General features: G+C 40.3%; 1 protein-coding gene across 1 annotated transcript in view; it reads right to left on the reverse strand.

Moving 5' to 3' along the window:
- Positions 1-24,189, reverse strand: part of dchs2 (dachsous cadherin-related 2) — a 32,444-nt gene extending 8,255 nt beyond the window's left edge. The window contains exons 1-17 of the mRNA XM_038713013.1: positions 21,963-24,189; positions 18,402-18,593; positions 17,970-18,201; positions 16,143-16,379; positions 13,255-14,283; positions 12,985-13,172; positions 12,263-12,362; positions 12,014-12,183; positions 10,396-11,239; positions 9,613-9,852; positions 6,479-6,613; positions 4,079-4,288; positions 2,673-3,533; positions 2,475-2,588; positions 1,455-1,666; positions 1,189-1,340; positions 230-360 (exon numbers count right to left, since the gene is read on the reverse strand). Coding sequence (XP_038568941.1) covers positions 230-360; positions 1,189-1,340; positions 1,455-1,666; positions 2,475-2,588; positions 2,673-3,533; positions 4,079-4,288; positions 6,479-6,613; positions 9,613-9,852; positions 10,396-11,239; positions 12,014-12,183; positions 12,263-12,362; positions 12,985-13,172; positions 13,255-14,283; positions 16,143-16,379; positions 17,970-18,201; positions 18,402-18,593; positions 21,963-23,708 — 6,793 coding nt within the window. The 5' untranslated portion in view covers positions 23,709-24,189. The remainder of the gene's footprint in view (positions 1-229; positions 361-1,188; positions 1,341-1,454; positions 1,667-2,474; positions 2,589-2,672; positions 3,534-4,078; positions 4,289-6,478; positions 6,614-9,612; positions 9,853-10,395; positions 11,240-12,013; positions 12,184-12,262; positions 12,363-12,984; positions 13,173-13,254; positions 14,284-16,142; positions 16,380-17,969; positions 18,202-18,401; positions 18,594-21,962) is intronic.
- Positions 24,190-26,526: the final 2,337 nt, after the last annotated feature.

Raw genomic sequence — 26,526 nt, forward strand, 5'->3', positions numbered from 1 at the left:
GACTACAAACAAGCTGTTTTCAGGCAGTTCAGAGCAGTGTTTTCTGTGGGAGATGGGAACTCCCTTAGGGTGGACTTTAGGCTTTTTCACTTTGCAAACCTGTTACATGCACAAAAAAAGAGATATATAACTCAATAAAGGAGAATGAAAAAAACAAAAACCATATATGACCTCTTTAATCTATAATTGTCATTGAAAGCAGTCAGAGGGCACTGGGGGTTGGTCTTACTCTCTGCTATAACCACAGGCTCCATGGGGGGTATGGCAGGGCTGTTGTCATTGACGTCCACCACTTGGACCCTGATGGTGGCGATGCTGCTGAGCGGAGGGTTCCCCCTGTCTGCTGCCTGCAGAACCAGCCTGTAATATAAAGGCAGTAAACAAACGATGCCACTTAATCCAAATTCATATTATGGATAGGGTATTTATGTTTTATGCTAGGTTGGAAATGTACTTAATACTCTTAATGATAGAATTGATATTATTTATATTTTCGGTATTTGTACTTACATTACATACATTCCAATATTGTTATTTCTACTTTCATTTTATCAGATTTTTGGCTGAAAAGCAAGAAGTACAGAGTAGTCCACAGTTATGCTGTTAAAGCCAAATCACCTATGTGAATAACATATTCCAGTTTAGTTAGATTTAAATCCCTTTTGCCAAGTCAGGAAAGGACAGGTTTTTAATGAAGCAATTTCATTATGTCAGTTCACTGCCTCCAGTGAATTGACATAATGAAATTGCTGGGTCAGGATCAGGGGCCCATTTCATTACATTTGCAAGATGCAATTTGTAACATGAAATTGACACATTTCACAATTAAACTAGTAACCCATGTGTGAGCGTGAGGCTTGTAGGACATATTTTTCTGAAATCTTACGAGAGACAATGATTTGTGAAACATAATGCTGCCACCATTTGTGAAACTGGCCCCCACAATGCCACACATAGTAGAAGTTGAATGTAGACAGAAAACCCCAGTCTCATGTTTCAGCTTTTTAGACTACTGGCAATTAAGAAATATTAGAAAACTCACAAATGCTGGTGATACAGAAACTAGTTATGACAGGGAATGGTAGTCTCTATTTTGTAAGTAGAAACTTACTTATCTAGTTTTGTCTTGACCATCATACAAGCTAGAAAGAGTTACATAACAGTTTATAATATGTTAGGTCAGCATACTTGTATGACGCGGTGATCTCTCGGTCCAGTAAGAGATTGGTAGCAAGAATCCCACGAACAGAGTCTAAAATGAATGCTTCATTAAGGTTACCGGACACGATGGAGTACTCAACCTGCCCGTTTATACCACTGTCAGCATCAGATGCAAACACCTGTAGAAAATATGAGCGGTGATAGTTATACTCTTATTGCCAATAAACAACAAAATACATGCTATACCTGCTTGGTATTTCTAATGTAAGAGCTTAAATATTCATAGTATCTACCTGCATAACATAGGTGTTGTGCACTTGCCCCTCCCAGACAGCTGTTCTGTAGTTGCTGCGTTCAAACACTGGTACATTGTCATTCACATCCAGCAGGCTGATGGAGACCCTGCAGTGAGCTGTCTGCAGCCCGTTGTCAGCCAGCACCACCAATTGGATCTGAGGGCTCACCTCAAAGTCCAGAGAATTATCTTTCTGCACACGGATCTCACCTGGGTGAGAGGAAAAAACTATGGTATTGTATTCCCCAAACACTGTGCAAACCCAACATCAAAGACTGGCATAGCCCCTTCTATTTCAAGGGCAAAGTGTAATGTTTATTCTAAAACACAGTATTTATTATAATATTAAGTTTTGAATACATGTTCTGCTTTGGCAGTAGTCTTTTTCACTTTGGCCTTGTAATGTGTTTTTTTGTAAGAGGTATCTGGGTAAAATGAAGGAAAAAATGGAAAGAAAAACAAACTTTTAAAAAAGGTCCTGACAGAAGGACTTTTAGGTTCAAGTTTCTGTGGATCACACTGAAAAAAATATTCAGTCCAATGTCAGTTTAAGATTTGCATTTGAGCAACTGTGTCCATTTCATTTCTTTATGTAGACTTGAATAAAAAAAAGATTTCGAGGTAGAATATGATCAAATCAGGCAAGGGTTAGCAACAACAATAATAGTTCAGGAAACACTTGTATATAAACAACCAGATGAACCAGATAAGTTGAAAGTCAATTTTGAAGCGAGACAGAAAATAACAAGAGGGTTGGATTAGAAGCTCTGATTGCTTAGACATAAACAATGGTGAGGACTGGAAGTCAAAAGTAATTTTCTGGACACTTTTGTGGAAAATAAAATGGATGAGTGAATGAGAATTTGTGCTATTAGTATAACTTAAATAACGAAACCATGCTTGACGTTTCTGCAAATAAATAACAAGAATGCCGTCTGCTAATCATGATAAGCAAGAAACGGCAAGAAACTGGAACAAAAACAATGTTTTTGTTTGCAAAATGTCTTATATTTCTTACCCGTGTGACGGCTGATGGAGAAAATGCGATTCTCGTTGCCACTAAATATGGTATATGTGATCCTTTGTCTGCTGTTGGTTTGGTCACTGGCCTCCACTTTTGCAATCCAAGTACCTTCACAAAGAGAAAGTGAAAAGGTTGATGAGGTTTTTAATGGCATCAGTGAAAAAAGAAAGAATAAAGGTGGTTAAAACGTACCAGCTCTACTGTTCTCCTTGACAGTAGCATTGTACACTTTGTTTGTGAACTGTAATCCTTCACGTTCTCCCTTCAGATGGATAAAAAACAGGCAGGTGGAGGTCAAAGCAGGTCGTCCACGGTCTGAAACCACAACCTGCAGCTTCCTCCCGGAGAAACCTGCTCTCACTCGTCGTCTCAGCGAGATCTCTCCTGACTCGCTGTTGATGTCAAACAGGTTTTCATCATCTGACAACATAAACTGTATAGTCCCATTCTCACCCTGGTCACCGTCTGTTGCCGTCACTGTGGTGACTATCTCATTTGGAAGAGTCCTCATGGAAACCCATGCGTTTATAGGATTCTCGTCACAGACTGGCACATTGTCGTTCACATCCTCCACCTGTATGGTTACCGATGCCACAGAGCTCAGCGGTCCTTGAGTGCAGCCATCTGTAGCTACAGCTTTCAGGGTGTATTGAGCCCTGCTCTCTCTGTCCAGAGACCTGGTGGTACGGATCACTCCTGTGAGAGCGTCTACTGAGAAGGCCCCCTGGCTGCTGTCCTCTGTCAGAGAATAGGTCACGTCCCCATTGGACCCCTCGTCAGGGTCATAGGCGCTAACCCGGAGGACCTCAGCTCCTGCAGGTAAGCTTTCACTGATGGAGGCGTGGTAGCTCTTACGGGTGAAGGAGGGGATGTTATCGTTCTGGTCCAGCAGCACCAGCTGGAGTTGGGTGGAGGAGCTCAGCGGGGTTGGGCCATAGTCACGGGCCTGTATGGTGAGTGTATAATTCTGCCTTTCCTCACGGTCAAGGACCTGCGTGGTGCTGACAACACCTGTGTGGCTGTTGATGGTGAAGCGACCTCTGTAGTCCTCACCTAAAGACAGTGGATAGGAATTAAAGGGTAATTCCAGTTTATCATAACTTGGGTCTTGTGTTTACAAGTTGTCCATTATGTCTTTCCATTATGGTAACATTATACTCACCCATGTAATTACTTAGATGGGTGAGCATATGGTGAACAAGGGGTCATACATTTACACAGTTTGTAAACAAGACAACAGTTTATTCAAGTGATCTAAACCACTTTATTTGAAGGTAACCAAAAATGTCACTAATAATCCCTAACTGCACAGAAAAACTGTGCATGCGACTAAACTGAAAGTTGAACCAGTGAATTGTCAGTTAACTGGTATGGTTGTTTACAATAGACAGTTTGAGTGTTGTATAATTTGCCTCAATTTTATCTTCCAAATTAGTTTTGCTTAACCTCAGGGTTTGTTAATTTCACAATGTTAATGAGTTGCCAGACCTAAGCAATAACTTGTTAAGGTAATGTTATATCCGATAAAATGACAGCCAAAGCCACAAAATTATAATCTATGATCCACTGATATACAGAACACTATCTGGGTTCCTTACCTAATATGGAGTAGTGTATTGTTCCATTTTCCCCTTGGTCTGGATCAGAGGCCTGAGCAGTGTGGATGACCCCAGGAGGCAGGTTTTCTGGCAGGCTGATCTGGAAGGATGACTGCATGAACTCTGGAGGGTTGTCATTGTCATCCAGCACAGAGCACAGCACTGTGGCAGTACCCGACAGAGGCCGTGTGCTGCTGTCACGAGCCTGCACTGCAGACAGGAATCAAAGGGAATTCATACTTACGCTCACTGTAGAAATCTTGGTGTAATGTTTATTTTGTTTTGATTGTCACAAGATATCAGTAATCCAGTGTTTTTTGTTGCTCGAAAAAAAACAAAACAAGGATTCCCATTATAAACTATAGTTTGGATTAATTTGTTGGTGTTTTTAGGAGTGGGGAGTATCTACAGCTGGAAAACAGTGATCACAGTATATGCCTCTTAACCACTTGTCCACAATGATGCCCCTGATCTATGGTTCTTATTTCCTTCCTGGACTTAAATACAATGGAATAATGAAACATGCATTCCTGAGTACGCAGTGATTTCTGTGGGTGCACAGTGAGACTTTTGCTAGCATACAAGTTATATTTTGAAGAGGAAATATAAATTCGAAAACCAGCCAATCACAGACTTGGGGAACGTAATCCTGACTGGCTGTTTTTTGTATCTATTCAGGCCAATAAGTAGGGTTCCACATTCTAAAAGTACAACATCAAGTGGCTTGATTCAGATTCAAACATTTTGATTTATTATTATTGAATTACACCCAGAAATTCCTATTTAGTGCTACATTTGCATTGTTTCTCCACGTTTCTTGAGCTATTAGCTGATAATATACAAGGATGTGGGAATGCCCAGTCATCCACTGAAGCACATGCGAGAAGAGGCTCCTCACCAGCTGCACTGTTACCCCATCTGTAATTTGTGTAAATATATACAGTATTTCAAATAAAAAGAATTAAAAGCAATTTGAAGTAATAAAACTATTGCCCAAGGATGTTTACATGTGCTCTACACATTACACCAATAAATAATAATATATAATAATAATAATAATATGGTGAGCAGCACCCAGAATGCAATGTGCCATCCATGCGAAAATCTGTTGCATTCTATTCGTGGAAGTTAGCAGCCCGATTGGAAACAAAACAGCCAATCTGGGTTACTTTTTCAATGTCTGTGATTGGCTGGTTTTGTGGTACATTGTAACGCTGTGCCAAGTTGAGAAAGCCCACAGACAGAATTGAGAGCACACACAGCGAGATGTTGAGAGGGGAGAGAGAGAGACGATTGAGCGAGCCCACAGATGCCTAATATAAACGCCATATATTTTGGCACACCAGTGTTTTGAACTAATGGCTAACATCAACATGCTAAGCCATCAGTGACACCCCTAACATGCTTCTTATTGGTTCTGTCTCTGCTGACCAAGCCAGATTGGAGTTTAAATAAATTTTAAAAATCCTGTCAACATAAGGTATACTGTGACAGCTTTTAATACATGTTGAAAAGTCCTTGGTATTTAATTTCTCTGTAGTCAGAGAAAATTGTGCCCACATATTTCGGTATTTCCCAGTAAGCCCAGTGTGATTCTGGCACAACTTCAAGACAATCAGGCTTTCCTCTTATTATATTTTGTTATTATATTTAATTGTTCATCATACTGCAGACTGTACAAACATTATGATAAAACATCTGAAAGCAGTTTATCACTAAACACTGCTGAATAGTTTAAATGTAATTACTGACTGTATGCCCCTGAGAGAGTGAAAGCAAACACTTCAAAAGGCAGAGGGTGCAGCAGCGCAGTCAGTGGAGGTTAGATATACTGTACCTCAGCCCTTTAAAAGTCTACTGTTTCCTTTACATAAATCAATCTGCTGAATAATGTTTCCTTTATACAAAAGGCAGACCTTGAATTCTTTATGACTTTGACTGTGAAGCATGACAAGAAGGAAGAGAATGAGAAACGGAGGGGGGTAGAGACTGAGAGAAATGCCTGTGTTTGATAGAGACTGTAGGAGACTACTTCATATGTTTTGTTTTAGCAGATTCAGATTTTTTTAGATATAAGATATTTTTATAGTCTCACGATTTGAGCCAAGGATTGACTTAAATGTGTAGCCACTTGGGAATATTGTACAAAGAACAGCATTCACAGGCTTTCAAATAGTTGGTTGAGGTTGTGCTTATATTTTCAAACACATTTCATTTAAAGACATTTTTCATTTGGGAATTCCTGATCACAGCCATTGATCATCTACTTTAAACTTATATAAACTCCAAAACAAAACTCGCACAAATACATGGCCGTTGCTGTGTGATGTAGCACCACTGCTCCTTTTCCCTGAAGCTTAATAAGCAAAACAAAAGCATGTGTTTGTTCATGTGTCCTACCTCTGAGAGTGAAATGTTGCTGCTGTTCTCTGTCTAGGTAGGAGGTGGTGGTGATCAGACCGGTGTAAGGGTTGATGCTGAAGAGCTCGTAGCCAGTGCCAGGCAACAGACTGTACCACACCACAGCATTCTCCTCTGGGGGAGAGACACGGCAGGTTAATGTATGTTTTACACACTCTATGATTTTGATTGATTTTGAAGCATCTTGAACCACCTGGTCTCCAACTCCAGCTTCACATGATGACATGGCAGATCATAATGTACAGATCCACAAACAAAGATTTACTTAAAAGACATGCAAAGGACACATGGTACTCATATCCTAAACAAAAACCTACTCATTAAAAAGCCAACTCAACATCACATTTAGCCAAACTTTCAATTAAAATTACGGTGTTATGTCAGGTTGAGTTCAGCACCTCATCAGCTGAGTTTATGTGAGTTCCAACAGAAGCAGTGTCAGTGTGTTAAAAATTGACAGGAGAGCAAAAGCTTTATCTGAGCCCTTTGCTGCGCTAGTCTGGCACTGCTGCTTACAGGTCTTGTGATACACATTAACCAACAGAAAAAAGATTGCATTGAAATTACACACAAACTGTGGTGGTGAAGCTGTAACAGAATAATGCACAAGTTTTACATGATCTGAGATCAGAGGAACTCTGCAAAAATTCTCAATAGTCTAAGTGAAAGGTTGAACCATCTCCTCTTTACCTGTACTGGACAATGAATGGATGCAATTTTCATGGATATGAAATAGTGTGGGAGCTCTGAGTGTATGGTGCAAAGAAAACAAGGATGATGGGTGGTGTTCAAAAATTTAAATAACTGAAATATCATCATCATATGATCATTAATCATTCAGGTTTATTGATTGCTGTCAGGATTTCTGGATTGGGATGTTGTGGTTGAATCTATGTAATTATGAATTAATGTAATTTTCAATACTGTGAACACTAAGACAAAATTCAAACCATTCTACCCTTTGAAAGGTCTCCCCTCTCAACAGTCCAAAAACTGTGTTGAGTGATTGTCCACAGAGTGATGTGAATGTCTTTGTGCCCACAACTGCGAAACCTTGAATGACCTTTGATATTTGCTTGTTCTCAACCTTTAACCTATTATTAATTAAAGAATTGATTATATATTAATTATGTATTATTTATTTAGTGGCTCAATTAAAATTTATTTAGTGGCTGGTGGGCAAGCTACTGAAATGTGCTGTGTGTAAGGGTTACTTTTGATGTGACATAGTGTCTTCCATTTGTTATGTGCTGTGACATGTCTGACACGTATTTGTTATTTGTCACTGGTGCAATTAACAATTATATTCTTTAAAGATCATTCTGTTGATTATTTTCACGATTGATAAATTAATCAATCAGTATAAAAAATGTAAAACATTGTGAAAAAAGATCATCATAATTTCCCAGAGCACAAAGTGGCGTCTTCAAATGACTTCTTTTGTCTATCCAGTAGTTCAAAACCCAGTGAAAAATCACTGTAATGACTAATCGATTATCAAAATATTTAGCAATTAATTTTCTTTCAATCGACAAATCAATAAATCAACTAATTATTGCAGCTCTATTTGTCACTGTGCATGGGCGACTAAAATAGTTTCCGCTCTGGGGATTCATAAAGTTTACAGTGTGATATTTACTCAGCACTTAAGATCATTGATGTTCATCTTGATAACATATAGAAAACAAAAAAAAAGAGTGAAAAAAAATCCCAGTATTAGAATGTCCTTATGCAAATGTGTACTGATGTGGTGATGAATTCACAAAATGTATGTGTCTGTTTTCTTGTGACCCGAAAGACAAAGCAGTTGTTTTTTTTAAAAACAAAGTGAAATCCAGGACACGCAGAGTAACACAAAGGTTAGCTGTCACACTCGTTGATACTGCACATCTCCTCTGACTGACTCCAACACATGGAAACTGGATACAGAGACCAACACAGCCACAAAACAATGGTCATCTTTGGTAAGTGTTGGGGGGAGGGGGGGGAGCAACGCAAATGATAATCAAATAACACTGGTGGGAGAGTGGGCTGAGCTGCCAGACAAGGCGATTTGAGGAGAAAGATGAAAACACAGCGCCTATTGGCACAGATGGCTTGGATTATGGAAATCATCATGAGAGAGGACCTTTCAAATCTCCCAGAGGAGCTCTGTGCTTGCTATTCTTGGGCAATTCTCACCCTCAAGAATGTTAGTTCACATCAAAACCCTTCCTGGACAGATCCTTCTGCCACAAGCCCTCCACCCCGAGTATTTAAAAGGACTCATACTGTCAACATTACCAGACAAGATGGGATTTAGGAGGGCCTGTGGACAACGTGTTAAAATAAACAAGACTGATGTGTAGATTTGTGACTATGATTAGATATCAGATGATGGAGATTTCCTGGGATGTACAGTGAACATAATGCATAAAAAAAGACAGAAATGGAACAACTCATGAGGAAAAAGGGCAGGGGTTGGTTTCAATTATACTGCTAATGGAGTGAAACAAAACAGATGATGACCTTGATTCACTGCAGTGCTGAAGTTTACCAAAACATGGCAGAGTGAGCTGCTGCTCAACTGTATTTTGTATGTTTATATGTGTACCCTGGTTAAATAATAAAGAGGAATAGTTATACTACTGCTTAAACAGATAAATGTTGTTGGGTAATGTCTTCTTTTTGCTATTTAATACTAGTTTCATGCATGTGGTCTATGGTTTTGTTATGGTATGTTAGGGGCAGGAACACATGCTAGTGCTGCCATCTAGGCGCTTTGGAGCCACACTACCATCTCCACTTCTACAGAAGGACTATTTCAGGTTAAACATGACGCTACTAGATGAAAGCTGCAGCTCATCTAACAGTTTCCAAACTGAACACAGCTGGGTTTTTAGAGAAGAACAGACCTGTTATTTTTTTTAATTTTTTTTTTTTATCATTTACCTGTGAATCTACATAGCCCCAAAACTATACATGTATTTGGGAAAATAGGAAAAACTCCACAGAGAGAAATCAGCAGAAGAGAGATTTGTCTTCCAGGATGGACAGATGATGATATTGATAACACCAACTTACAAAAACATGATCCAACCGAAAACATGATATAAAAAGAGGATAATTATTACCTGAATCCTCATCAGTGGCAGAGACCCTGATCACTGGTTCTCCAGGGTCTCTGTTCTCAGCCACACTGGCGTTATAAATGTTCTGACTGAAGACAGGCAGCTGGTCGTTCACGTCCCCCACCTCCACTGTCAGAGTCTGGGTGGAAGAGAGCGAAGGTAGGCCGTGGTCCACTACGCGGACGGTCAGACGATGGAAACGTTGTGTCTCATAGTCCAGAGGGGCTGAGAGAAACAAAAGGCCTGTAGAAGATAGAAGAATGATGGACAAGAGGGGGAATGGCTTCTTAATCTTGGAGCATGGAGAGGTGGCTTGAGACTTTCTGAAGTCACATGCAATAAAACAAAACATCATTCTAATTTGTCAGGCTGATTTTTTAAAGTAACTTTTAACCTCATTGCTTATTTCCTTATGGATTTTGCATAGATTGAAAATTATCCAATTATTTTAAGCCAATATAAAGTTTTTTAACAACACATTACATAAACAAACATTATTCTTAAGGATCCCGTAAACTTATTTTTTTTCTATAGAATTGTACTTACGATATGCACTGACAGGGACATTTTACATTTAAAAAATAAAGATGGCAGTGCTCTGGTGGGCAAACAATGTAATGGAAACACTGCTTTTTAACTTTCTCTACTGCAATATCTTCTTTCTTATTGGCCGACACATGAGCCAATACAGATATAACAGCAATAAGCTAGTATCTGCAGATATATCAGCCCTGCCTATCGTTCTCTATTAGAAATTGTCATTAATACATCAGTCACAAGTCCTACCTGTTTTCTCCTCTAGTGTGAAAAACCCTTTCTTGTTTCCAGCCATGATCACGTAAGAGACGACCCCATTTTCACCTTGATCTCCATCTATGGCCACAAAATGATGCAGCAGACTCCCCACCTCTGCATCCTCCATCACCTGAGTAGTGTCTGCTGATATAAACACCGGCCGGTTATCGTTCACATCCAGCAGGAAGACCTGACCTGTCACAGATGTCTGTTTGCGCTCCTCTCTCATCCTCGCCTGGTCGGTGGCTGTCACAGTGAAGGCAAAGCTGGGGGTGGTCTCCCGGTCTAAAGGACCTGCTACAGTCAGACTCCCTGTGTGAGGGTTGATCTGAAAGGGGAAGCGTGATGAAGACCTGCTGAGTTGAGGGTCAAAGGTCAGGGAGTAGCGGAGAGCACTGTTAGGAAACGTCCCATCAGAGTCCCTGGCATGAAAAGCAAACGCCAGTGATCCGACTGCAGCATCCTCCCACAGACCGAACGTCACCAGTTTATCAGGGAACCAGGGTGCGTGGTCGTTTACATCCTCCACTATCACGCTGACCAGAACAGACATGTTCACTCCAGGAGCAAGTCCTATTTCTTCAGCTCGAACCATGACGAAGTACTGCATGGCGGACTCGTAGTCCAGCGGCTGGTTGATATATATGTCACCAGAGGAGCTGTCAATGCCGAAGTGAACACTCCCGTCGCCCTCAGTGATGGAATACTGGAATCTTCCTTTATCTGAAACACTGGCAGAGCCGATGACAGTGGCCAGCTCCGTGTCCTCCTTCACCGTAAAACGCCTCACAATTTGGTGGTCAGAGCTGCCATACAGAGCCTCTAACCCATGAACCTGCAGGTAAAATATGTCCAAGTGTGATATTGTTTGTTGGTTTATTTGCACAACATTTTGAAAGTCACATTAAAATTACAACAGCTCAAACAAATAGGAAGAATTAAAAAGTGGACGTGGTAGGGACACACAAAAAAAGCAAGTAATGTGACTCCCACTGAAGAGACATAAAATCTCCCAGAGTGGTGATTTTTCTGAATATACATACCTGTGTCACCCTGTGGTGTAGATAAAGACTTTGATAAACTGTAAATCCCTTTTTGTAAAATTAATTAATGTTTCCTACTTTGTTCTTTTCTTTTGCAAAATCACAACATTGTGACTAAAAAATATGTATTATATATCATGCAAATGCTAGGGCCTGTTTTATTCATATAGTGGTGACAATAGGGGTATTTTTGTATCATGTTATCTCCTATCTATGGTGCAGTATTCTGTACAGTATGTACACATACACATAGGAGATTGCAACTCTATTTGTAAACTTATTATGCTGAAAAAATTAAAATTACAGACAGTTGAGTGTTTTGAAATAAAGTTGCATGAACTGAACAAACCATCGTTTGTGATTTGGAAAACACAGAGAGGCAGAGTTTGCATAAAGGGCATCTGTGTGTTCACCAATTCACTGCAGTAACTTATGAAAAAGAAAATTACATAATTTACATATCATTCATGCAAGAGTTTAAGAGTCATCTATGAAAATAATTCAGAATCAATACAGTATAAAAAGAAAACTATAAGCCGTCGTATGAAGTGGAGGAAGGACTCTACCTGTACACGAATGACTGCGGTATCCTCCAGGTGTGTGGCTCCGTTGTCCTTGGCACTTATTTTCAGTGTGTAGTACGGTTTGGGGTTCTGGGTGAAAAGCTCCGTTGTACGGATGTCTCCACTGTTACTGTCAATCTCAAAATGTCCGAGACTCTCATCCTCTAAATCAACTGAGAGAAATAAAAGATCAGTTAAAGTGCATACTGTACAGCTCCACAGATCCAAAAAAACATAATGTGCCTAACTCACCTTTGACCAATGAAAGGGCGACTGTTCCATTTTCTCCTGCATCTAAATCTTTGGCAAACATGTTTGTCACCAAGGATCCTACTGGTAGACCAGCCCATATCTAAAATAAAGAGAGGAACATGTCCTGCTATAACAACATATCAACCACTCTGTACGCTTTAAAGATATATATCTGTGGTTCTGATGTCTATCCTTCCTTTATATAAGTCACTGTTGATGTATCGTTTGTCCACAGAAACAATCTCATCAGATGAATATATTACTGTAAACTTGACGCAACAGTCTCACCACAAGGTCCACACTTTCCAAATGAACTTTTAATCTCAGTTTGTAAACTGACATGGATGAAAAGTACTTAAAGTGAATTTAAATGTCTACAATTTCTGCAGAGGAAATTTGTGTGAGAATAACAAAATGGACAAATCAAGAATAATTAAGATATTTAGGGATTCACTCTTAATAGGCAAATACAACATAATCTCTTCATCATAGGCTCATATTGAGTAGAATAAAACATTAGAAATAAAATAATATAATGGTGTCTTTTTTGTTGCATTAGTGTTTTCTCCATAGCCTGTATAAAGTTTTTTTTCCCCTTTGTTTTTATAGTGCCATAATCTATTAGGAAATAATTCTTACCGCCATAAAGAAAAATGTCCTCTGAAGGATTCCAGAATCACACATACCAGGCCAATATACAGATAAAATCCCATCATGTTTACCTGGACATTAAGCTCCTTGCTTGCCGGCAGATGTGTAAACTGTGGAGTGTTATCATTGATGTCAGTGACCAGGATTTGAACGGTGGCAGTGGCATTGAGACGAGGGTGGCCCTGGTCTGTCACCATCACCTTCAGACTGTGCTGGCAGTGCTGCTCCCGGTCCAGCGCCACCCAGTTTATAATTTCACCTGGAAGAGTGCAGAGAAGAGACAGACAGGTGAGTACGAACAACTGCACAGTGAAGCTAAATATGACCTCCAATCTTTTTACCTGTTTTAGAGTTGATTCGAAAGAACTTCCCATCTGAAAGCAGGATGTAGGACAACTGGGCGTTTTTCCCAGAATCCTTATCCTTGGCCTTGACAGTTCCCACCAGGCCTTGAGGCGACGACCCCTCTGACACAGTGAAGTAGTAGACCTCACTGCTGAACACCGGGGCATTGTCATTGATGTCCAGCACCAGCACTGTCACTGTAGCTGTGGCTGTGATGTTGGCCAACGAGGCCTCTCTGGCCGTGGCAAAAACTCGAAAACGGAACACGGATTCTGCCTCATAGTCGAGATTGTGGGAGAGATGCAACCATCCGGTCTTTGGGTGAATCCGAAACGGAGCAGGAAGAAATCCGGCTTCTGCCTCCAAAGAGTAGGTGAGGCCTGAGTTTGACATGTGAGCTCCACGGCTACGGTGTGCCCTCACCTGGATGACCCTCGAATCTTTCCTGTAGCCCTCACCTATCTCCACCTGGTAGACTAATGTCTCGAAGGCCAGGCTGTCTTCAGCAGCAGTGCTATCCACATTGACTAGGAGGGTCAGTGTAGAGCTCAGCGAAGGTTCTCCTTCATCTTTGGCCACGATTTCCAGGATGTACCTCTGCTGATGATCCACCTGTAAACTCTGATTTAATGTAACTGTCCCACGATTGTGGTCAACAACAAACGTACCGTTTCTGGTACTTTTTAGGTAATAAAGCACCCTTCCATTGACACCACTGTCATAGTCGTGTGCATGAGCTATGAAGAACACCGTCCCTGGGAGTGTGTTTTGAGATACTGTGATGGTGTCACTGAGTTTAGGGAAAACAGGAGCATTGTCATTAACGTCAACAATAGTGATGTTGACCTGGGTGGTGCTGTAAACTGGAGAGGTGTCAGTGTAGGACTGAAGAATCAGCAGGGCATAAGGCTGCGACTCGTGGTCCAGAGGTTTGATGTTGCTGATCAGGCCGGACATTGGATGAACGAAGAAATAACCCTGAGGGTCTCCGGAGGAGATTCGGTAGGATACTGATTCTGTGAAGTCTGTGAAGACACAGAGTTTTTATTGACAGAGGGCATCAAAACACCAATCAAAATATAAAAAAATTCTCCTAAATTACAAACATTTTAAATCCTCCAACTTACCTTTAGTGGTTGCATTTAACCATGTGGATAGTTTTGGATTTATTTGTCCAGGCTTTAAAATATCTATATCTGAAATTGCGGCCTCATCAATGACGATAAATGGAATAAATAACAATGACGGTAAATGGAATTTACAGAATTTATGGAATTTTTGTTTTGGCGCTCACAGCTATTGAAACACATATATTACATAATACATTGAGAAAATAATAAAAAAAAGAAAGCAACCCACATAATCTATACATTAGTATGCACATGGTGAAGTATATGTAATACAACATACTATTTTACTTGCCACAAGAGTGCACGCCACACAGAATAAGCAACATCAGGTAATTACAGTGCAGGTCAGAAGCTCCCATTAATCCCCTCTAAGTGTTTGTTACACTTCAACAGTAATTACAAACCACTGAAACAAGCAGAGAGCTTAACGGTGCCCAGCCCCTCTCAAGCAGGCCCAATTCTGTTGTTTCCACTTTAAATTGAAGTGTTAATCTGCTAATTTATTAGACAACCTCGAATGACTGTCTAGTTTAATGGAGTGCTTTAGCTGTAGAAGGGACTTAGTGGCAACGTAACAAGTGGACTGTGAAGGGATAATCCTTTGAAAACTGGGGAGTCAGGAAACCCTCCACAGAGAGAGGAGACTCTATGTTACTGTAGATCAAAAGTTCCACGGAATACAAGCTGCTGTATCGCCGTCACTCAGAATCCTATTTATATTTCCAATTTGCAATTACTCAACTTTACCTGTAACCAAACTCAAATAATATTATAATAAGCATTTTTGTAGTAACAATAAATCCAAAGCCAGTCCAGGTGTGTGTACATTTATGACAGGACTATCTTTGACCTAAGTGTGTGCAATTGTCGTTGACCCTTTATCATCCGTCATCTGTACATGTGGCTAAAGAGGATTAAAGATTAAACAGCAGCCTTCCTCTTTACTACTGCTTTACTGCCTCTTTATGTCTGGAAGGTGATTTGAACAACGACATTGATCGCTCAATTGTCTTTGAAACAATCATTTGTCAGGACAAATCCTGCTTAAATACTGCATTACCGCAGCGTAAATTGCAGACTTGCTCTGAATCTGAACAATATATTTTTTTAACAAGAGTGATTGTTCATTTTGTACTCGTACCAATATTCTTTTTAACCTTGTGCAAAACTTTATTATATTGTTCTAAAGGGTCTATAAAATTGTGAGGCAAAGACACTGAGGTGAAAGGGACATGCATGCTGACTGGTGTACTATAAACAACTGGAAGTTGTGTTAAAACCTTTAGAGCCTTATTGCCATAATTTGCATCAAAATTCACAAACATGATACTCATATGTTAAAATTCCTTCATGAAGAAACACCCACAAATTGAACTGAATCACAACAAAAAAGATGTTCCTTATAATCCCAGAACTTGCCTGGGAATCCTCACGTTTTTAAGTTTACTTCAGCATCAAAGTAATCCAGTGATAGCTATCTGTGCATCCATGGGTACATTGCAGACAGGAAAAGTATAATAATGCTGAATAATAGCTAATTCAGCATACATTTAGTAGTAGTGCCAATTTGCCAAAATGTAATCTAATATAGTTTTGAAAAAGCTGTAGCACACAGCTAACTCACTGACTCCATGGTAATATTATACTTCTTGTCTACAAATGTTTAATAAAATATTGGATGTTGCTATCTCCACCCCCTCTCATACAGCTGCTCTCAGACTAAAGAACAAAGAAGTGGTGAGATATACACAAACCTGCTGGGTTGATGGCCTCCACTGTCCCGACAGAAGTCCCTGGCGGTGCATCCTCAGGCACCGAGAAGGTGTAGCGTGACCTCTGGAACACAGCTGGAGCCTGGGCGCTCTGTAAAACATTGATGGTGACCTCTGCAGGCTTGACTGAGGTCAAGCCCTCCCCATCCTGTGCTGTTATTGAGAGCTTCACACTGGCTGCACCCAGGTGGGTCAGAGTGGAGGTCAGGAAGAGCATTCCTACAGGGACAGAAATATGTTAAAGGTTTTATTTACTATGTTCTAACAGTCAGGTGATACAGTCCTTCCAAAGTTATTGTTTTGTTTATTGTTTTTTTGTTGTTTCACTTCAATAATACCTACTTAACTGAAGGTCATTATTTTCCTTTATTTGACCAGGTAAAAGTCTCATTGAGATTACAGCCAAGACGAGCTGATCAAATAAAATTAATCAGCGAAAGTAATGTATCAGTCATTTCTCTATGCTTCCAGATTCTCAAATGTGACAGTTTGAGAGTTTGTTTCATTTCAATGTAAAATTATTATTTTTTGGTTTTGGACTGTTGGTCAGACAAAACAAGCAATCTGAATGCATCACCTCTAGGCTCTAGGAAATTAATTAGAACATTTTTCACTCATGTCTGACATTTTTCAGACAAAACAATCAATGGATTGAGATAATAATCATTGGATTGATCCATAATGAAAATGATTGTTAGTTGCAGCCTTGATTGAGATTATAATATTTATATTATTAAAAATACAATTTAGACAACAAACAGGCAAAGAAACACTGCACAAAGAGACATGTGCAACATGCTGCATTACTACAAATGCCAGATGGCTCATTAGACGTGACTAATTTTTGTCACCAAAATTTACCTAGCAATCCCATCCAAAGCAGCAACTATTATTCAACACTTCTCATACTGCTCATTCGAACAAACTACTTAAAATTCTTACACTTCAAAAAGTTTAAAGTTTAAATTTTTATTCAGTTTTACATTGTGGCTGAGTGCAAATCTTATCACAGCCACATGGGGGTATAAAGCTTTGGGCTTTCTACACCACCCCTGCTGTGCAGTGACACTGGCAATCATATCACAGGGACTTACACAAAGTAAGTAGTTGTTTATCCCAGAATACTGGGCCTGCCAGTCACACAAGTTAAAGTTAAACTTAAAGACTAGTTAGTGTGACAAGTCACTTAAGCTTGATCATGTTGTGTAATCATTGCGTTACTTTCTGTTGATATGATGTGCAGTGTTTTGATTATGATGGGCTTATTGGCCGGTGAACGTGCAAACAGTAAGGCAGCTCTGAGGGGCAAACCGCCACAACATTTCACAAAACACAATGACATTTCTGTAAACACAACAATTTTTTAGAAAACATATTGTGCTTCAGCAGGTGTCAGTCAGTTGATCATTACCATTATCGCAGTCGATTTTTTGTCTCAAACTTCATCAGTTTGTTGAAATGTTTTGTATTTTTTGTTTTACTTTTGTTATTGTTTTGTCGAATGTTGTAGTTTTTTTGCCCCTCAGGCCACCAAATTTAAGACAGCTAGACAGATAAGATACAGTAAAATAACCCTCAGATGACCTTATACCCATTACACTATTTTGAAGGCACTGCAGATGTATGAATTGCTAGCAGTGCATACATTTCTTTATTCTATTACTTGATAATCTGTTGCTCTGTCTGAAAGTGCTGTGTGGTGCTCTTTTGTTCAGCACATTTTCTTTTTACTTTTTAACTGCAACACAACATTTTTCTACAAGAAAACAAAACAATAAAGATGTTCTGTGTTTTGTTATGCCTGCCTACCTGTTTGTTTATCCAGGGCAAACAAACTGGACATGTCACCAGGAAGGACTTCGTAGGTAACCTGTCCAAATCCGCCAGTATCTCGGTCAGTGGCGAGAACGTTGAGGATTTCTGTGCCGGGCTGTGCGTGGTTGCTGATGCTCATGGTGTACTCGTCAGGGTTAAACACTGGAGCGTTATCATTCAGGTCTTCTATGTCAATGTGAACGTAGGTTTGAGCGTTCAAGCCTCCCTGACATTAAAAAAGAAAAGAAGTGAATTTTGTGTGATGGATGGAATGAAATGTAAAAAATCTGCAGTTTGTCAGTCAAAGACAACCTTGAAATGTTGATGTGTTGATTACAGTGCAGGAAGTAAATGATGATTGTTCAAAAATGAGGGTCAGGTACACAGAATCTAAAAACATATTTTTCCCGAATGAATTCCACTCACTGGATCTTCAGCTTTGATCAGAATGTCGTGGACCGTTTGTCCTGAGTCTCGATCAATATCCTGAGAGACACACAGCTCTCCAGTCTGTGGGTGGATTTTGAAGAGAGGGTGTTTGTCTTGCTTGTCAAAGCCGTCAGACAAAGAGTACAGAAGTGTGCCAAACTCAGGGCTGTCTGCATCTGTGGCAACAACCTAAAAAGAAGAAAAACACAGTTTCATGCAAGCAACTGAAACAGCTATTAGATTTATTTTGTTATGGTTTCTATTTAAATAGCAGGTAGATAATTAATACTGGAATTACTCAAGCCTGAAAATAGTACTACTAAATGTGTATAAGAGTGCCAAAGAAGGTAATGTGTTTGCCTTTATGTTCCTGCAGCCAAGTTAAAAAAAAAAAACTAGCAACGGCAGCACTTTGTTTTTCTATTATCAAGACAAACCAAAAATGCCATAAAGCCTCAAAAAACGTTCACAGCTCTGCTGTGACTTATAGTGTAACCTAATCTTTGCTTTATGCAGCTGACCAAGTTACAGATACAGATGACCAAGTTTTTGTAAGTCTTTTGTGATAACATAACTCGAGGTCCACTAGCCTTTTCCAGAGTTTTTGATAGTATCTCTCTGCCTTCTTCTTAATTATTTTTAGTTTTGCATTTATATACACACATTTGTATTTAGAGCTATTCCTGCTAATCACTCACACTCTGTATGATGTAAATATTTTGGTTTTTCAAAGATACAATTTGCAGTTTTTCATGTACAATGTTATAATGAAACTGTTGTTAACAGTACTGCTACACTGTAGTCAGTGTCATCTGTCAAATATCAACGAGTAGCCTCTGTAGTAGCTGTGAATCATTATCCTTGTCTTGTTCTGCCAGAGAAGGTCAATATAATAAAAGCATAAAAATCCCCACAATCAAATGATGAAGAGTATCACCGCAAGGGAAAACAAGAAAAAGCCAATCTGCAGAGTAAAGGCCCGCCTCAGATCCGACAGACCTCCTTTCATGACTGACTGTGCCCGTGAGAAGCGGCACATTTACCAGATAGACAGCTCACTTTCCAGTCATAAAGATGATATCATCTCAGACTTATGAACTTTTCGAGAGATGGGCCAAGGTGTGATCAGATGTGTGACACACCCACACAAGCTTTTGAAGCAACATTACATCCTGAAACATCGCTAAGTGGTTACCAGTCTGACCTGTTAGCTTTCGTGTTAACAGAGTGTTAGCTGACCTTATGAAAATTATTTAGAATCCTAATCTTTATCTGTGCCTTTTTAAACAAAAAAATTAAAGGCGATTGTCTGTTTTAATGGCTGACCATAAAACTATTTTAAAATCCTGGATTCTCCTGATATCTGTGTGCAGTCATTATGGATAATATAATCTATTCAACATAGTTAATGTGTAATGTACCCCAGACTTAAAAACGCTCAATCTTCTATAGCTGAGGCCTGGGATTCCATATTGAGGGAGATCATTCATTCTACACTCAGTTCACACTTTATTTGGTACACCTAGTTAAAACAAATGTAGTCTAATAAAACTGTCCTGCAATAAATGCTCCCTTCATGAAGGTTATAATGTTCAGTTTTTGTTGAAACTCTTTATAAAAGGTGTTGAATCAACTTAATGGTCCTTTTGTAGGCTGTTGTTTATCTTGCTTTTGAATTGTATTTTGAACTCATTGTTTCATGAGCTGCTTTTGTTATTTCGCCTACCCTCACTGATGGTCCTGATATAAATGGCATGGACAAAATAATAAAATGTAATAGTGTATTAGACTGCATTAGTTTTAGCTAGGTGTACCTACCTGCTTTCCAATGTTTTATATTATTGTACATTTATAATCTTTGTATTTTGGACACATCACATTAAGCTCTGGGATGCTGTGCTGGGCATTTGTCATAATATTTTGTAATTTCATAGACTGAAAACTGATGACTCGATTCTGAAAGGAGCCCTAGTTGATTCTCTCTCACTTCTCTTCCATGTTGCTTTTGAAGACTCTTTCATATACAATATCTCACAGTACACCCCTCGCATTTTTGCAAAATATTTGATTATATCTTTTCATGTGACAACACTGAAGAAATAACACTTTGCTACAAAGTTAACTGTTACTGTTGTCTGTCTGTTGCAGAGTAAAAGTGTGTATGGAGCAACAGATTGTGAGTGACAATGTGCAACCAAACATCAGTGAAACAGCCTCTGTCTCACCTGCTCCAAATGGATTTGATTGTTTCTTCTTCTTCTGATTTTCTCAAAGTAACGTTTGTGCTTAGTCTGACTTAATCACTTTTCTGAAGGTATCTTCAGAAAGACTTAAAAGTAAAGGGTCTAAGCTCGTATGCAAAACAACACACACAGTTTGGCTAAGTCACTCTACAGTGAAAAAAGACATCACTGAAAAACTATGATTTCTATTATTTTCACTCCCTATTTATTTAAAATCTGAATTAAATGCCAAATATCACTTACGTTTACACAAAATGCATTGGTAAATGAGGCTTCTTTTGTAATGGGCTTCAGCTTGTGCCAGGCTGCAGGAGTGTGGTACCAGGCATCACATCTGTAATAGTGTGTGTGTGTGTCTGTTGCTTAGGAAGAACACTATTGTCTTTGTGTATATAGACTGAAGGCTACTTTTGTCTTATGCGATGTAAGAAGGAGACAGCAAGACAGAGAGCTTAAGATGTTGAATGCTCACACTGGAGATTTTTTTGAAAAACAAAAGTAGTTGATATATAACTGATGTATAACTGAGTTGCTGTTTTTTTTTTTGTCAGTGACAGGCTCAGGTTGTTATTATAAGTGTCTGACAACATTATGTAAAGAGATACCTTTTTGTTAAACCAGAAACAGTCTAACAGCTATGTCACTCTCATCAAAGCCACCAGACTCCTTTAACAAAAACAGCTATTTTGTTATTTGTGAATAATTATTTGACTAATTGTTTAATCTGTAGTATCAATTGGCCAGGTTTTAAGATTCAGAGATTTCTGCATCCATCACCAATACAATGGAAGTGAATGGAATTTCATTAGTGGTGCTCACAGCATAAAAAAAATACATTTAAAACCGCTTACAATGTGTTCTGTGGATTATCAAGAGTAAGCAGGACAATGTTTCTGGAAAGACATGTTGCCACCGAACATTAATATAAATTTTCAGTGCTTAAACCACCAAATTTAAATTCTGATCACTTAACTTTTTTTGGGTGAGGGGCATCATGGCGGCCTAAAAGTTTAAGACACTGACCATACAATTCCCATTTCCCTAGTCTGACGTCCGGCTAGGTACCTTTGTTGCATTTCTCTCTCTGCATTTCCTGCCAGCTCTACATACAGTACTTTCTAATGAAGGCATACAAATGCCCCGCCAAAAACATGAAAAGTGTACAGGGGTGAAGACAAAAATCTCACTATCTCAAAAGCTGGACAATTAAACAAAACTATTTGCATGGTAAGTTACCCATAAGGGAAACAGTTATTTATGTATTTGTTTACCCTGAGTAAATGGACAATTTTCAGCTAAATATTCTCCAACATACCTGTAAAAAGCAGCTCCCAATGTCACTGTGCTCTGGTATGGACACATTGTATAGCTGCTGCTGGAAGACAGGCTCGTTATCATTGACATCCTCCACCTGCACAGTGACTGTAGCCGTGGATGACAGAACCGGTTCTCCTCCATCAGCCGCCACCACCAGGAACCAAACCTCCATCTGTGTCTCTCTGTCCAGAGCTGCAGATGTCGTGACGAGGCCTGATTCCGGATCGATACTAATCAGGCTGTCCTGGTTGGATTTGAGGATGGAGTACCTGACGTCCGAGTTGACGCCCTCATCTGCGTCTTGGGCCTGCATCTGGATGATGGAACTCCCCTGAGGGGCGTCCTCGGCAATGCTGATGATGTATACATCCTTCTCAAAAGCTGGGTGGCAATCATTGGTGTCAGCCACCCTCAGGAGGAATACCATCTCACTGCTCAGGGGTGGGCTCCCAAAATCTGATGCTTGCACCTTCAACTCATACAGATCCTTTTCTTCCCTGTCTAGCTCTGCATTGACGCACAAAGCATACAGAAAATCATCTGTTTGCTTCAGGGTGAACTTCCCATCACCCCCCTCAAGCGTGACAGCGACCCTCTCCTTCTCAAAGTCGGCGTCCGACACGGAAATCCGGGCAACATAGTCCCCAATTGCTGCTGCCTCTGACACCACTGAATCACCTGTCTCACTGAGAAACAACACACTGATGGTGGGACTATTATCGTTCATATTAAGCACCTTCACACCCACAAAAGTGCTGCTGTACTCAGGCTGAGCCCCGTTATCTTTTGCGCTGATGATCAACTCATGAAAAGACTGAGTTTCATAATCAAGCAGCTTGTTGAGATACACCACCCCACTGGTTTCGTTGATGGAGAACACCTCATTTGGGTCACTCTGCCGCCTGTTGATCTCATAAGTGATTCTGCCGTTGTCGCCCAGGTCGAGGTCGGAGGCGTGCACCTGACACACAGCAGACATCACCGGAGCATCCTCAGGCAGTGAGGCGTGATATTCAGTCTGGTTGAACACAGGAGGGTTGTCGTTCTCATCCAGGACATGGATGTTCACCTTAAGAGTTCCCGTCCTGGCTGGGACGCCACCATCAAAGGCCTCAATGGTGAGGGAGTAGAAGTCCAGTGTTTCCCGGTCTAGTTTGCTTGTGAGGATGACATCCAGGCTTAGGTGGTTACCAGATCCACTGCGATACTCCAGGTGGAACAAGTCCCCCATTTCAGTCTCTGTGATCCTGTATCCCTGGGTACCAAACTCACCCTCATCCTCATCTTTAGCACCTTCAAGCTGAAATCGACTTCCTGGGGGGCTCAGTTCTGATATTTCCAGGTCAGCCTCCTCTGAGGGAAACACGGGGGAGTGGTCGTTCACATCTTTCACCTCTAGTTTAACTTTTATCATCTCACCTGTGAGAGTGGCTGCCACAAATTCATACTTATCTCTGCTCTCTCTGTCCAGGATCACAGCAGTGGAGATGATCCCCGTGTCTGCGTCTATTTCCAGGTCTCTGAACACATAGGAATCTCTGCTCTCTGAGATGAAGAATCCAGTGCTTGGCCTGCTTAAAACGGCTCCCAGATCTCCAACGATGGTTTTGGCAGGCAAACCCTCTTTAACAGAGAGCGTCAGGTTGAACACCTGCCCGAGCGACTGCGCGCAAAGCAGCAACAGGACGAGCGTCGGAAAGAGCGAAGTTGCGGCATTTTTGCGACCCATTCCTCCTTTACACATGGCTTTGAACTCTTGGTTAGTAAGTCGATAAGGCTACATATTTCCGTGTAAAAATTCAAAATCATAAATCACATTTTACAGCGTCTCTCCAAACGAAAACGGGTAAATGCGCCGTGCATTTTTGCGCGCAGGAAAACCGCCAGCAGTCATTCTCCATCACAATATTTCAACAGCTTGAGTGATTTTGGAGAGTAGAAATCCACACATCTAGTGACGCTAATCCCCTGAGCTTCTTCACACATCATGGCACTGAGTCGCCACAGAGCACCAACTGTGCGCATTGAACACACCTCCTGGCAGGCGGCACGTCCCACACTGATCGGATGTGGCCCTGATTGCTTAAGATTTAATTAGGCCGAGAGATTAAGTGCCACGTGCTGGCAGGTGACCTGTTGAAAATCATAAAGTGTGCATGAAAGCAGAAAAAGGTGGCAGTAGCTCAAGCTCAGTCAGCTCGGGTTAAGAGATACAGAGCTGAAGAGGTGCCAGTTCACCTCCTGGGCACTGCCGACGGTGGCCTTGAGAAAAGTCCTGAACCCACAACAACCCTCGCGCTCAGATCACTCCATGTGTAGATGTGTAGCCTAGTTGCATGCTGAATAGGTCCCATTTGAGTATGTGCGTGGACCTGTGTGTGTAATAATAACAGAGAAAAAACATTGACCCCCTAACGGGGATATAAAGTTTGTCTTCATCTTCTTATAAACCAATCAGTGATTTAGCACGCCTGGTTTTGGTTAAGTGGGATAATTCAAATAAGCGGTTTAATAGTTTTTAACAAAAGCCCATCCAGTGTTGGAGTGGCTCCATCTACTGGTAAAAACAAAAACTGCAGGCATTGCACAATGAAATATGTTCTTGTAACTCCCAACAGACAATCAAGCAAAGTTTATGGGGCCAATGGCGCGCTCAGTGTGCAAAAGTGTCAACAAGATTTTAAGCGACTGAAATGATGCTCGTGTGCATTTTATGGAAAAAGTGCACGTGACACTAATGTTTTTACATGCGCACAGATGTTAGGTGTGTTTTTTGGCCCTGCTTTTAGCTGTTAAAGCAGGGACAAAAGAAAGCATTCCTTTTAGCTGTGTCTGTTGCTATAATTTGTGCACACCTGTTATTTAAACTCTTTTTTTATACTACAAATCTTTCTATGTATTTACAACCTTGAATTAGATTTTTTTGAAGTTTAACAAATGATGATAACAACTGGCTTTGAAATCTCCTCTGAACATTCGTCTTTGAGCCCACTGCCATAAAATTAGGACAGAACATTGAAACAACCTCAGCATAAGAAAATCACCCCATGTGATGAATAAGGAGATGGAAATCCCTTGCTTTATGGAAGGCATAATGACACAGTTATAATCTAAGACTGGGCTACAGACAAATTAATAAAGATGGAAAGAGACAAATAAATTAATCAGAATACACAATAAAAGTGCAGGTTTGATGATGGACTAAGTGCTCAAGGTTCAGTTAAATACGTATTTTTTAATATATTTTTAATTGCCAGTTGTCTGTGTTTGTCTTTTCTTTTTAAGCAACCATAGAAGACAAACTAAGAATTCCATTGGACAGTACAGCTTGTTCTCTACACATATCATGGTTAAGCTTTGAATTATTTTATTCTATGCTTGTTATAGAATCCAGGCCTCCATAAACATTTTGAGCCTTGGAGCCCTTATTAGTCTGGCAGGCCTTAGTAGCCATCATGCATCCTCCCATTGGTGCCTGCAAGCACCGTCACCAAGCAACAGATGTAACTTGAGCTGTATACCTGAGTAAAGAAACTGCAGAGCTACTGCAGGCCTGCTGTGGGTAGACTTCAGGTGAGGAGACCTTTTGGTAAAATGAGTGTTATCCCATCAGCCAAACATTTGTGTTTAAATTCATGTAACAGTCTCAGTGATTCATTTTCAGAGAAAGAGAAGGTCTTGGCCAAATTAAGTGTATTTTAGAGATTGGATTATATGTATGCACACAACACTGATTAAACATCTTTCACCTGATCGCGCAGATATTTTACATCTACCGTCTATGGTGTTGCCTTTAGAAATGCAGAAAAGGATGAGGAGCACTTTGAGATGTGTCTCAGGTCTCTGGAGGAGGAGATCATGTTTAACGCCCATCACCTCCTAGCATTTAAAGAACCTCTAGAGAGCGGGTTTAACAGTCAGAACCAACAAAAATCCGGCCTTAAGAAGAAACCGAGCCGAGGGTTTTGCCATGCTCTCTCAGAGCTCTACATCCAAGAGTCAGGTAGATATGGATATAAAGCGCTCAAAAAAAAAAAATCCTCTGGGGTGCATGGATGTATGTAGGGAGGTCACGGAAATTAATAGCTGTGAACCAACTGACGCACACCGACATTCCTAGGATGTGTTTTTAACAGCTTTCATGTGGTTTTACACTGATATTTCAGAATAATCCAAAGTGGGACATTGTGAAAATATTGGTGTAATGTAACTGCATGGCAAGATACTTCTTGAAGTATGCATGAAAATGTCATTCTTGTAACTCTGGTGAACCCTTTACTCTAAAAAGCAATCTGACAATACACACGAAAATTCAGCTGGTGGGCTAACTATCTATACCTCTATTAAAATTTGTGTATTTGATGTATCTTGTTGTGCTGCGCTTTCCCAGCTAACCCGCCCAACTGGTGACACTATAAGCACAGTGGAGCTCAGTGATACACCTGGAGACAATTGCTACTGGGAGGAGATTAAGGGCAACAGCTGCAAGTACTACAGGAACATTGTCACCAACAGATACCTTAAGTACATAAAGCCCTTCACTGAACAAAAGACAAAGGCAG

Source organism: Micropterus salmoides, unplaced genomic scaffold (genome assembly GCF_014851395.1).
Source record: "Micropterus salmoides isolate LMB-PRFRI ecotype aquatic unplaced genomic scaffold, ASM1485139v1 Ms_hic_scaffold_12, whole genome shotgun sequence".
In the NCBI taxonomy this organism is placed as follows: Eukaryota; Metazoa; Chordata; class Actinopteri; order Centrarchiformes; family Centrarchidae; genus Micropterus; species Micropterus salmoides.